At 40.2% G+C, this 13030-nt stretch overlaps 1 protein-coding gene across 1 annotated transcript; it reads left to right on the top strand.

The window, feature by feature from the left end:
- Positions 1-249: 249 nt before the first annotated feature.
- On the top strand, positions 250-12214 carry slc35b1 (solute carrier family 35 member B1). The gene is made up of 9 exons (XM_017685902.2): positions 250-1155; positions 2706-2809; positions 2909-3039; positions 3659-3689; positions 3941-4101; positions 5827-5953; positions 8364-8470; positions 9037-9190; positions 10585-12214. The coding sequence occupies exons 1-9, from the start codon at positions 1034-1036 to the stop codon at positions 10635-10637; spliced, it is 990 nt and encodes a 329-aa protein (XP_017541391.1). The 5' UTR covers positions 250-1033; the 3' UTR covers positions 10638-12214.
- The last annotated feature ends 816 nt before the right edge of the window (positions 12215-13030 follow it).

A 13030-nucleotide genomic window follows, 5' to 3' on the forward strand; every position in this document is an offset into this window, starting at 1 on the left:
TAGGTTGTGAATCTGCACAGCCTGTTATAAACAGTTATTAGGGAAGGGGCAGTTTTTTGCCTGACACGTGTAGTTTTGCTTTGGAACTCGAGGCCACGCTTTCGAACGGATCCCGGCGTTCTCGTTGGTCAGAGTCAGTCCTGCTTCGTCTCATTTGGACCAATCGCAGTCCTCCACATACCAAGACGTCAAACTTCCACGCGCGTTTTATTCGGAAAGGCCCGCTAAGTGTTTGGGTAGCTGCCTCAGCCTAACGCCTAACTGAGTCGACAAACCCAACATTGCAAAAAGTCATCTGCTGCTATAAAAAGAGATGAAGCAACAACTTGTTTAGGTAGGCCTGATTACTGGAACGAGTGAATAATGAATTAGTGAGTCACACGGGCCGTTTCTGAGCTTCACATGCACTGAAATAACACGACCAGAACCCCACATTACTGCTGAATTACAGCGGCGCAGTGCTGGAACTGAAATAATGCCACAGCTTCAGCATAATTACATGTTTGTGCGCTTTGTGGCTGAACTACTGTAAAACTCCCACACGCAGGCACGCTGTGAAGGATCTCCAGACTACCTTTGGTCCTACATCTCCCCTCGTCTCTCATCAGATAAAGATGAAAACATTCCTCGCTCGGTCGCTGGTTTTTCCTCAGATGAAGCTCTGGTAGATCGGTAACCTGCAGGCGGCGGACTATGTTCTCCTGAATGAAGTTTACCGAGCCTCCGCTCTTGTTTTTAGCATCCCAGCAGGCAGCGGTTTCAGGATGCTGCAAGACACATGATACCGTTAATGTACTGGATGCAGTTGTTCCGCTAACACAGGGTTAGGATCAGTCCAGTCAGGGATCAGTCCAGGCGGTGAGGGCAGAGGGAAAGCCCCGTCCACATCCCCGCTAACAGCTCATCTCACCGCGGCGCCATTTCCGCCGTCCTCACGGCCGGTAGAGTGGAGCGAGACGCGGGCTTACGGCTTTCCCCGAGCGGATCAGCGGCTGTGGCTATCCCGGTGTTCCCGGCTTTACTAGACGACACTATGGTTGCGGGAAAGGGCGCGGTGAAGGGGTCGCTCTGGCAGAATGAGAAAGTGCGCTTCGCCGTCTGCTTCTGCGGCGTCTTCGTCTGTTACTTTTACTACGGAATACTGCAGGAGACTATGTGAGTGGCTAAGCTAGCATCTTGTTAGCTAAAAAGCAGCTTAGCGGCGCTGGCTAACTGCACTAACTTTGTTTTCTGAGAGGGTTTGGCACTATTTAAGTTACTGTGATGTGGTAAAATCGTTTCGGTTAACGTCGCTTTCTTCAGTAATGGTTATTACTTAATATATAAAATAGTCATGTGGTTCATCACTGTTTTTAAACATGGTAGGAATTGCAGTCAAGCTGTTACCTAGCTAGTGAGTAAGTCGAGTGTTCGGGTCAGTTAAGTTGTTGTTTGTGGTGGTGTTGTTATTATTGGGTGATATTTGGCATGGTTAATGAAATGAGCAGTCATTCTGAATGAAGACCGCAACTCCCAAAAAAGATGTTGAGCAATATGGGACAGTGACGGGGGGCTCTACCATATGGACTAAATTGTATCGAAAAACGTATTTCAACAAAAGAAAGCGAACTTCTTCAACATAATGCTTTAACTGTAGGTTAAATTAGTGGAACGTTTAGTTTCATGGTCGTCTCAATAGTTTAGTTATGTTTCTCCCAAAGAGAAATTTATAGTAACTTAATTTAAAATGGAGCTTCCTTAAACGACTAACTAACACGCCTCTCTTACGTTCTGGTACCGTCTTTTAGACAAATGACACGTAACTGAAACCAACAGAAAGTACGGTGAAGTTCCAGCACATCTGTGATGAGCCACTTTAAAGACATCACTAGTGGTTGTAATGTGCTAAAGGGGGCGCTGCTCATGTGATGGATCTATCTGCATTGCTCCCATGGTCGTATCTTATTTCCAAAGCCTACCTATGCCCTTTGTACAAGTGGGCTGTGGATGTCTGTGCTCCAGTTTTGGAGCTGTCCATCTTTCGCGTCTTATGCTGTGGAGGGTGTCTGGAAAGCTACTGTTAGACTTGTTTGTTTTTAGAGTTTGATGCAGTGAATAAACATAAAGTTTCACCACTAACTGCCAATCTGTTTGGTCCATATATGGGGAACTAAGCTGCCTGTTTTTAATTCATTATTTTTGCGTTGTCACGGAAAACCTCTGGCAAATTTACTTGTATTTGTCTATTTAGCGTACAACAGTCTAGCCCCCCCCCCCCACCCGCCCATTTACACAAACATAATGAGTGTTTCGATGCAGGCTACATCCTAAATGAGACATAAAACAGGCAGCCAACCAGACCAGAGATCATTTACATACATCCGTCTTTAAAGCGCACTAAGAAAAACAGCCTGTTTAATTCTATGGGAGAGAAGTTGGAAAATGGTGGTGTAAATTTAATTTTGTCTGTTTTTGCCACACAAATGTTATAAGCAGACATAAATCCCACTTTGAGTAAGCCCAGCTCAGTCTGCTGTTTCCCTGCCTAAGGTTAAAGATGAGTAGTACTGATTCTTGCAATAACTCTTAAGCCTGGCCTAAAGGGGGTATTGACCCTTTTCTGTGTTTGTGAGAGCATAACAAGCCAAACTTATTGCTTATGGTTACAGTTGGGAAAACCAGTCCTAGATATGTATCAGTCTAACCATCGCACAATTGTGTTTCAGCACACGGGGTGATTACAGCCAGGGGGAGAAAAAGGAGAAGTTTCGTTATGCCACTACTCTCGTCTTCATCCAGTGCATAATCAATGCTATCTTTGCCCGAATCTGTGAGTCTGCCTCTCATGTCACCATGCTGCACTTGCTACATTTTCCTGTTTTTGTGCTCATTCTCACGTTTCCCTTTCTCACTCTCCTCTGCTCAACAGTGATCCAGATTTTTGAGGGTTCCAGGCCGGACCACACGCAGAGCTGGCTCTATGGCGTGTGTGCACTGTCCTATCTGGGGGCCATGGTGTCCAGCAACTCTGCTTTACAGTATGTCAACTACCCCACGCAGGTCAGTTCTCTCTCTCTCTCTCTTTTTCTCTCTCAGTCTAGCTCCATTATTGTGGACAACCTTTTTTGGTTTACTTTTTCTCTTAGTCTCAGTTCACCATTACACTCCTTACTGCTACTGTTACATGACTAAATAAACCAAGTGAGATGGTCCAAAAAATGACTAAAAATACCCTTAAGTCACACACAGCGACTTACACCCCTACCTCTGGAAAATACTGGATACCTTGATATTTGGAGTTTGATGAAAAAAGTGAACACCACTCAACCCTAACAAACAGGCCGCTGCTCGAAAAGGGTCCACCTGCACACATTTTATGATAATTAGCTGCTATTGTTAGCCACTACTGATGCTTTGACTGCACTGAATAATGACCGTGATACTCTCATGAGAAGTGAAGTTTAATCTTTTTTTTTTTTTTGGATTTAATTATTATTTTAAGAAACAAAATTTTTAAAAGTAAGATTGGAAAAATCAGATTTGTGCCATTGAAATGTGAATGCAGCCTTAGTAATAACTTTATAATGTTTAATAACAAAGAACATAAAACTAACATAACGCTAATGATATTTTAATGATAGGACTGTGGAATGTGAATCTGTCATGTTCTTCTTTATAGGTGTTGGGGAAGTCCTGTAAACCTATCCCAGGTAAGAAAGCCGCTCTGCGGTCTACACATGCATCTTTGGATGTATTGAAGTCTGAAATCTTCACTGATTTTCATTTGTACATTTGCTTTTACATGGAGCTTGTTTTAATGTCTCCTCAAGCGCAGTCTAAATCATTGTGCAGAAAAACTTTGAATAGTACTTTACATACACATTTTGCATAAATGTCTCCTGTTTAGTACTCACCTTTTCTTTCAGTTTACAACTTCAGAACTGTGTCTTTGTTTCCACAGTGATGATCCTGGGGGTGACCATTCTGAGGAAGAAGTACCCCATGGCCAAGTATCTGTGTGTGCTTCTGATTGTCACTGGTGTCGCACTTTTCCTCTACAAACCCAATAAGGGCTCCACTGCCTCAGATGAGCATTTTTTTGGCTTTGGAGAAATGCTGCTGGTTAGTTACTGCACTGCTTCCATTCGCCATTTTTTACACTGGAAAAAGGGCATGACTGTAGTACAGTAGTAATGGTTCCAGCGGAAGTACACATATATGAAAATAGTACTTTTGTTTAGTAACAAGTACAAGCATTTTTCGAGAAGTGATCATGCAACCTGACTTTCAAGGTCATTTTTATATTAAAATGTGTACTTTTTAACCCGGAAAACCTTTGAAAAAATTTTGTCCTGCTGCAGAACTGGATCCTGTCCTAAGTGGATTCTTTTGACCTCAATACTTTAAGCTGACTGCTGTCATTTTCCACCAATGTTAGGTTTCAGTTATATTATGCTGCAACAGAGGGAATGTGAAGTGGCAAATCAATTTAAATAAAAGAAAGCAATAAATTAATTGAGACATCTTGGGGCTTATAAAAACAAGAGCAGTCTAACTTCTGACTTGGTGCTCTGCCGTGTAGAGGGTAGCGCTGGGTAACGTTTGCTTATTTAGCTATGTGGCAAATTCTAACGTTTTTAGTATGTATCCTGGCAGATCCAGGCTTTTTTAAATAGTTGCAAACAATCAACAAGAAAAGGCAATTAGTCATTCATAATTATGTGAGAATTAATTGTCAGCTAAAATATGATAAATATTATAGCCCTGCTACTATATGAAGACAGTGTGTTTAAAAAAAAAACCCAAAAAACTCATTCCCTGTTAGCTACATAATGTGTGCTATATAGAGAGCTGACTGGAGAATTACAGTGAAAAGACTGAAAGATTTAGCATTTTATGACAACCCACATTATATAGTGGACTGTTTCTGTAATAAGGAGTGATCATGACTGCAGCTAACATGACTTATCTGTGACTTACTTACCTTTTGCTGTGTGACGTGTGGGTATGCACAGAAAAATTCAGCCACCAAAAATGGTCAAAAAGTAGAAAATAAATAAACACTAACATTAAATATGGGTACAATGAAGTGTTGAAATCTGACTTTACAAATCATTTAATTGCTAGTGAAAAACCCTTTCCCTTTCCACTGAGATGAAGTTGGCCTTGCATGTGGCAGCTTCTTATTTTATTTATCGTTCTGCTTTAAACGGTGAGGCAGCTATATTCTGGGGCCTGCGGACACAAAACCACCGCACTATTTATGGTGGAACAGAACATTTGAATACGGAGCTGCCAAATACAAAACTACCTTCAGCCTCGCTTTCTTGTGCCATTCTTCACAGACATTTTCAAACAATTTGAGCGGCAGCAGATCAACACTGTAATTACCAGTTTAATTATGGGATGTTTGATAAGTGATTTGTAATCATTGTTCACCAAGATGGGGCACAGCACCCCCATTCTGTTTAAAAAAGCAACGTTGTGCCCCCTATGCAGAATACAGCAAAACATCAGAAAGCAGAAAGAAAAATCCTTGCTAGCAGAACAATTACAATCTGTATTTTGTAATGAAAACAACAGCAGTGACCATGTAGATTTGATTTTAAGTTTAAAAATAGCCTAAAAGATAATGGACTTCGTTGCTTCAATGATTTTGTGGCACATACTGTAACCTACATACTGTAAGAATTTTAGTAAGTTTAATTTGTTTTTTTGTTTGTTTTTATTGTCTGCTTTTTTGGTTTAATTTTTTGGCCCAGCGTTTCCTGAATTTTGTTTTCTGTTTTGGCAGAGAATTTTCATTTCGGAGCATCACTAAACGTGTTCTGTTCTCCGTGTGCGTAGATTCTGTCTCTGACCCTGGACGGTTTGACGGGTGTGGCTCAGGATCATATGAGGGGGCGGTTCCAAACAGGAGCAAATCACATGATGCTGAATGTGAACCTGTGGTCCACGCTGGTGTTGGGCTTGGGTATGTCCCTACAGTGCAAGTGTGTTAGATTTGTTCAGTTTTGCCGTACTAACCTAATTGGGAATATAGATTATAAAGAAACATTGACATGGATTTTTATCATCTGGGTCATTTTACTGTTGCTCTATAATTTTCCATCATTTTCTTAGAAATATTTTCAATATATAGTTCAAAAGCTATAAACAGCGGTTCATTTGACAAAACGTTGTAATTCTGAGATTATATTCTATAACATTCATGTAGTACATGCTGTCATTCTGACAGATTGCAGTAAACTATAAGAAGATTTGGGGGCAAAATGGCTTTTTTTCTTGCACATGAAAGAAGAATTGAGTCTTTTCCAAAAGGTGCCCTACATACTGCAGTCATTCTGCACAATTTCCTGATGTCAATAATGTGTGAACGTAGAGGACGAGACTATAGGGGTGCTAAATTTAATAGGATATCCCCCAGACTCTCTCTCTCTCTCTCTCTCTCTCTCTCTCTCTCTCTCTCTCTCTCTCTCTCTCTCTCTCTGTGTGTAAATTCTTTTTATCTGTTGTACCATCTACATAAACAATTGGTACAATGTAGATTACATGTATAATACAGCTCAGTAAAGAGTAAAATTGAGAAAAAAGTGCATTTTAACTTAATCCTCAGTATCTTATTGGTCAGGCAACTATAAATAAACCCATCCACTCTGAGTTGTCCTTGCGTGAATAAAAAATAAATAAATAAAAAATTAGATGAAGCCTAGAGGATAATTGTGAGCACCTCTCTGATCTCACAGTGAGAAAAGAGAAACCCTACGGCCGCGAGGTCAGCACAGGCATGAACAAACAAGGACCATAGCGCCAAATGGGACTGGGCTAGATGGAACTTGATTGTGGTGAAGAGGAATTGAAGAAAAAATGGTAGTTCGATTTACTCGATTAATTCAGCTATTTTCCAAATGTTAATAAATTACATAAATAATCCTTAGCTACATAAGAAAATGGAAAAAGCTGTAGAATGCAGAATCAGAATGCAGATAATGCAGGTGATTACATTTCAGTTCAAACCAGAACCTTGGGGCGCGTAGACATGTGACCCACCACTTCTCAAAGTACTGGGGCGATGCTTTGAGTTCAAAACACTAGCATTAAAAAAAAAAACCCCACTCTCCTTAAACTGCATGGACTGCGGATCTAAAAGCACAAAGTCAGACTCATTGACAGAACCTGTCAAATTCTGGGAGGTGAGACGTTAGTAAAGCCTTCATGATTTTGTGTTTCATGAGGGGAGCTCCTGCTCATCTGTCTGTGTTTTTTTTCCTTTAAGCGGTTCATTTTGACATGTGCAAACACTCCACCCGTGCTCATGTCCACAACAAAGAACTGAGCTGTGGTCAAGCCAAAACCAATAGGTTTCTATCCCACCATTTTTGGAGGAATCGCCACACCAGTCTGTTTTGTTTCAAGTGCAGTAGCTTTGCATTTTTAGTGTGAGAATCAAAGACGTGCACCTGCGCTCTGACATGCAGCTCTGTTCCTCAGATGTTGGGTTGGCTTCAGGCCTGCTGTTGCTTATGCTCCCCAGGAGGGGGAGCCATAGCTCCAGCTTATATGTAGCTGCATGTAGTAGCTGAGGGTGTGTAGTGTTGAGGGCAGTGTCAAAGGGAGCAGTCCTGCTGGTGTCGACCAGCTGGTCAGACTGTCTTGGATGGGCCTGAGAAGCATCTGTTCAGACACATGCCGTTTTTTTAATCTTTCAGCTCTTCACACTTTAATCTCATCACACACTCCTGGGGTAAAAAAAAGAGATGGAAATCTCAGTGTAACTGCCCCTGTTTATTAAAGTTTTTAAAAAGAGACTTGGAGCCATGTGGGCGCAATGAGTTTTCAGCGTACAAGATAATAGAGATTGAGCACAAGTACATGAAGCAGCTTGTTCAACTCCTAAAAACACAATATCCTGAAAAAGTGCTAAATTTGTTTGCAAGACCCGTTTTTCATCTTAATACCAGTCATGACATTTCAGCTGTTGACAGCTGTAGTGCCGATGAGTTGTTTGTACAGGTACTGATGACACTGGGCAACATTTATTTTTAGTTTTATAACAGTAATATATACTAAAAATCTGGCTAAAAATAAGTTAACTGCAATTTGAAAACTGATTTCTTCTTATTGTATTTGAGAAGCAGCACTTGACGTTCTTTTAGCAGTGTAGTGATTCATTAATTTTATTAATGCAAATGGAAAGCAAATGTCATCAGATACTGGAAATTTGAAGATACTGTGATTATAGAATGTTAATGAGTCTGCCCAGAGGTGCAGGATTTCATTGACGGATGAAAACCTCCAAGCACAATAAGAGAAGCTTGTTTCTGTCAGATTTGTAGGCTGTGGAGACTCAGACCTGTAAATAGTCTCTGTGTCTGTTCCTCCAGCTGTGTTGTGGACAGGTGAAGTGTGGGAGTTTTTGAGTTTTGCTGATCGCTACCCCAGCATCATCTACAACATCCTGCTCTTTGGTTTCACCAGCGCTCTAGGACAGGTACTTAACTCTATCTCTGTCTCTCCCTCTCTCTCTCTCTCTCTCTCTCTCTCTCTCTCTCTCTCTCTCTCTCTCTCTCTCTCTCTCTCTCTCTCTCTCTCTCTCTCTCTCTCTCTCTCTGCTTGGTCTGTATTTGACTCCTTTTGTTTCTTTCTCTAACTCTATGCTGTCTGTCTCTCTGCCCTCAATTTCTCGTTTGCCCCCTCTCCCTTTGTCTTCTTTTTCCCTGTCTTATTTCTGTCTTTGTCTTTTCTCTGACTTACTTTGTCTCTCTCGCTTTTCTTTTCTCCCTCCTCTTTGTCTTCTTTTATGACTGTTCTTTCTCTGTCTATGTATTTTCTTTGCCTTTTAAAAAATGTTTTCTCTCTCTTTCCATGCCTTTTATTCCTTTTATTTCTTTCTATTATTTTTTCCCTCTTTTTTATTTCTCTCTGTCTCATACAGCCATCAGGCGCACTGTCAACACATTTTAACATATTCATTTGTGAGATATGACTGCAGTTGCCACTAATGTTGTATTAATGTTTCATCACAGTAACTGTGTCTTTTCCTTTGTCCTCTGTCAGACGTTCATCTTTATGACGGTTGTGTATTTTGGCCCTCTGACCTGTTCTATCGTCACAACGACGCGGAAGTTCTTCACCATCCTGGGCTCAGTGCTGCTATTCGGAAATGTTCTCAGTCCCATGCAGTGGCTTGGAACCATCCTCGTCTTCTTAGGTGAATGGACCTTTTTTCTTTCATTCTTTTTGTATGGTTCATTTCTGAGAGAAAGAAAAACTTTTCTTTTTCTTTTTTCTTGGGCAGTGCTGGGTTTCCCACCTTTCCTTTATCTTTCAGTGGCTTTTTAAATTAGGCCCTATTTGTGCCTCTGTTTCTTTCTCAGTAATGAGCTGTCTCGCTCTCTCTTGTGCTCTTCTGTTCACTCTCACTCTTGTCAAGCTCCAGGTTTAAGGGCTTAGGTTTGTTCATAATCCTATCACGCGGAGGTGTATAGTCTGTTCTGTATTTCATTGTGTGCAGTAGCTTTATGAAGGGTCATATTTTAAGGCTGCTAATCTAGGATCAGTCTTTGCCTGCATGATACTAATTAATGTGAGTGAAAACGGATGAAGGAGCTGATTGCAGATCATCGTTTAAAACGAAAATTTAAATGACAAAATCTGATATATACTATATCCCCCAGTGTGTCCAACCAAGACGTGTTTGAAGTTGTCTTCTTTAGTTTTGTGCTAGAAGGCTAATGTAGCTAACAAGTAAGGCAAGCTGATAGCCGTCAGGATAGCAGTGTGTAAAACGCCTGCCCTACTCGTCACACATTTGCTTCAAACTGCATAATGTTGTTAAGTAATTTCAAATAACTTGCTTATGTTGTTTCTTACACTTTTTTTTATCTACAAAAGTGGGCATTAGTATGTTGTATAGCTATCTTTTGTCATTTCTATAGGTAAGTATGTCAGAAACCACACAAGTCTGTTTGAGACTACTTTGCTACTTATGTGTGTACTGGCATGCAGTTTGCACCTTCCTAACCTGGTGGCTGTTAGAAGTAGGCAGTATGTCTATGATAATGGTTAGCATTACTGTGATAAACTCCATCACACTAAGCTTTTCTTAGTATGTTGTGGATATCATTGGTACTTGTCGAACAATGACTGTCTGTGTGGTCATTTTAAAGAGAGCAGTTAGCCCTGTTTTACTGAGTCACATATTTCACAAGGGTGACATGGTGGCACAGTGGGTAATGCTGTAACCTCACGACAAGAAGGGTTAGGTTCCCAAGCTGGGCAACCAGGGTCTTTTCTGAGTCCAGTGAGTGCAGGGATAAGTTCAAGCACCCCCTGTAACCCAGTAGGACAAGTGGCTTGGAGAGGGGGATTGTAATATATTTTTTGCTGTATTACCCACCCCTAGCAAGTATATGGTTCCATTACTTGTTAGCTACGTTAACCTCTGTGGTTCCAGTGAAAAACTTAAGAAGCCAGCACCAAACATCTCTTAGCTGATCATCAACGTTTGGGTTGGGGGATATTGTGCAGACTTTTTTTGGCCAAGCTGTAATACAAGCAGAAATCTGTAAATTGATGTCATGACTTGTGATGTCTGTTTTTCAGGTTTGGGGCTGGATGCTAAGTTTGGAAAGGCACCCAAGAAGACAACACACTAGAGCACAAAGAGAATGCATGAGTTTGTTGAACTCATGGACAGTAAACTGAAGAAATGATCTATTTCTATTGGTACATTACTTTTATCAGTGGCTAATCTTAGACATTTCTATTACTTCTTTTATGGATAAATTACTATTGAATACTGTATATCACTCTTATTTAACAGAGGGCCACTAATGGCAGTACAGTTGTCCACTCATGGATTTACATTTATGACATTTGCCAGACACTCTTCTCCAGAGCGACTTACAATTTGATCATTTTTACACAGGTGGGCAAAGGTAGTGTTAATGAGTCTTGCCTAAGGATTCTTATTGGTATAGTGTGGGGTGTTTGGCCAGTCGGGGGTTGAACCCCAGCCTACAGCGTGGAAGGCAGAGATGTTACCCACTACACCATACCAACCACAACAAAACACAGTGGCCATAACTTGTTTTAAATACCTGAAAGTAAAGGGACTGAGAAATCTTGCGGTTAAGTAGTCAGAAAACTGCACGAACAGTCATTATAAAGGTTTGGGCAGCCTGATTGAATTACGTTTTGTTGATTTGTTTATTTAGTTCTGCAGATCTTAATGCACAGTAACCATTAATTTGATGAAAGAAATAAATATAATCCAAGATATTAAACTGCAAATAAAAATAAATTGTGCATTAAAATTTGCTGAAGATACAATATTTAAGTTTGTTCCCTGTAGAATATGTGCTAACTTTATTTTCACTTTAAAACAACAACAAAAAAAACAACAACAGAGTGTCATTTGAGCAGGGGTGTCAAACTTTTGCATATGACTGTATTCTTGCTGGTTTGTACTGCTTTGAACCACACCACCCAGGGAACCCCAGAGCCTGAGGAAAATGACCAATATTAGAATGCATTGCACATTTATGTATGTGCATTACCTACAATTAACCAGTCATATCAAATTAAACCCAGACATATCCCAGTTTTGGTCTTAATTCTGCTCTGGATTCTGTCAGATACCTCATTTGTGGCTCATGTCAAGTGTCCTCAGCGAATGTTTAAGAAGGCCTTTGCTTTGACATCTGTAAAATGCTGATTCACATTCATGAGTGTGCATGGCTGGGTATTTGTGTGTTTGCACACACTCCATTCAAAACCTGCAGTCTGTCCAGTGTGTGAGTATGTTGTGCGAGTTCACACAAGCCACACTCGGACAGCCGGATTATATTCCTCATGAAAATCATTCCAATGTGCACCATGAATCTTTCATGTAAGAGATATAAGATGAGTTTTCATGTATTTGCATTCATGTTGTGTGTCTTGTTTACTGTCTGGGAAAATGTCATTTTCCACTACATACATTTTAGAGAAAAAAAAAACTCTTTTGAATAATTAGTTTTGGTATGTGTCTTTTTCCTTTTTTATAATGCTATAATGGATGTTAAACTAAAAGGGACTCCGCCAGGCTGGTGGGGGTTTCTGTTGACCAGCTGTTGTAAATGAACGGCCGCCAAACATTGTGTTCAACTCTGCCAGTAACACCATGCTGTCCATCTGTCCAGAGAGAGAAACACCCCACAAGATGACATTAAAATTAGAGCTTGGACGTAAATTAACTCAATACGTACATCTTTTTCCCACATACCTGCAGCATTACATAACCAAAAGATTGTGTCTAAAACTGTCTATTCGTTATATTTCATTATGTCATAAACATGTGCACTAGAATAAAACTGTCCAAAAATCTAAGGTGACACTTTATTTTGAGTGGTCCTTTTAGAAGAAACACTCGGTGGACTCTCAATAACATGTCAAAAACATGAAGGTTAGGAGTAGGTTTTGGGTTGAGGTTAAGGTCAGGGTTGGCATTAGGGCCAGGCTTAGGGTTAAATGTTGAGTAAGGTTAGGTTTTGTGTAATGGAAGTAACATTTTAACTACTTAATATAAGTAATGCATCAACAGAACATCAAGAGATTTGCTTCAGTGTATTCAGGTGCTTCACTATGGCTACTTCACTGATACGTTGGATATGTTGTTAATGTGTTACTGATAATCTGTTAAGAGTTTGTTGATCATCTACAAAGGACCGCTCCAAATAAACTGATACCAAATCCAATTTAAATGTATTTATTGATGTTAAATAATCTATTCCAAAATATGACATCCCAGCATTTACTATTGCAACAATTAACAAAACTACTCTCAATTAAGCTCACCTTGGAAAAGCCAAGATAAAAAGACTTGAGGTTGGTCTGTGGTCAACTCTATACTGCTTATAAACTTATTAATACTTTAACATGCATGCAATCCTGTGCAAAAGTCAGAAACCACTAACCACTTGGCATTTAATTTCCATTTATCTAACAGCAATTAAGACCAAGTTATTTGCTTTTCAAAAGATTCTGAGATGAGTTATACACTCACCGG

Source organism: Pygocentrus nattereri, chromosome 14, assembly GCF_015220715.1.
Source record: "Pygocentrus nattereri isolate fPygNat1 chromosome 14, fPygNat1.pri, whole genome shotgun sequence".
NCBI lineage: Eukaryota > Metazoa > Chordata > Actinopteri > Characiformes > Serrasalmidae > Pygocentrus > Pygocentrus nattereri.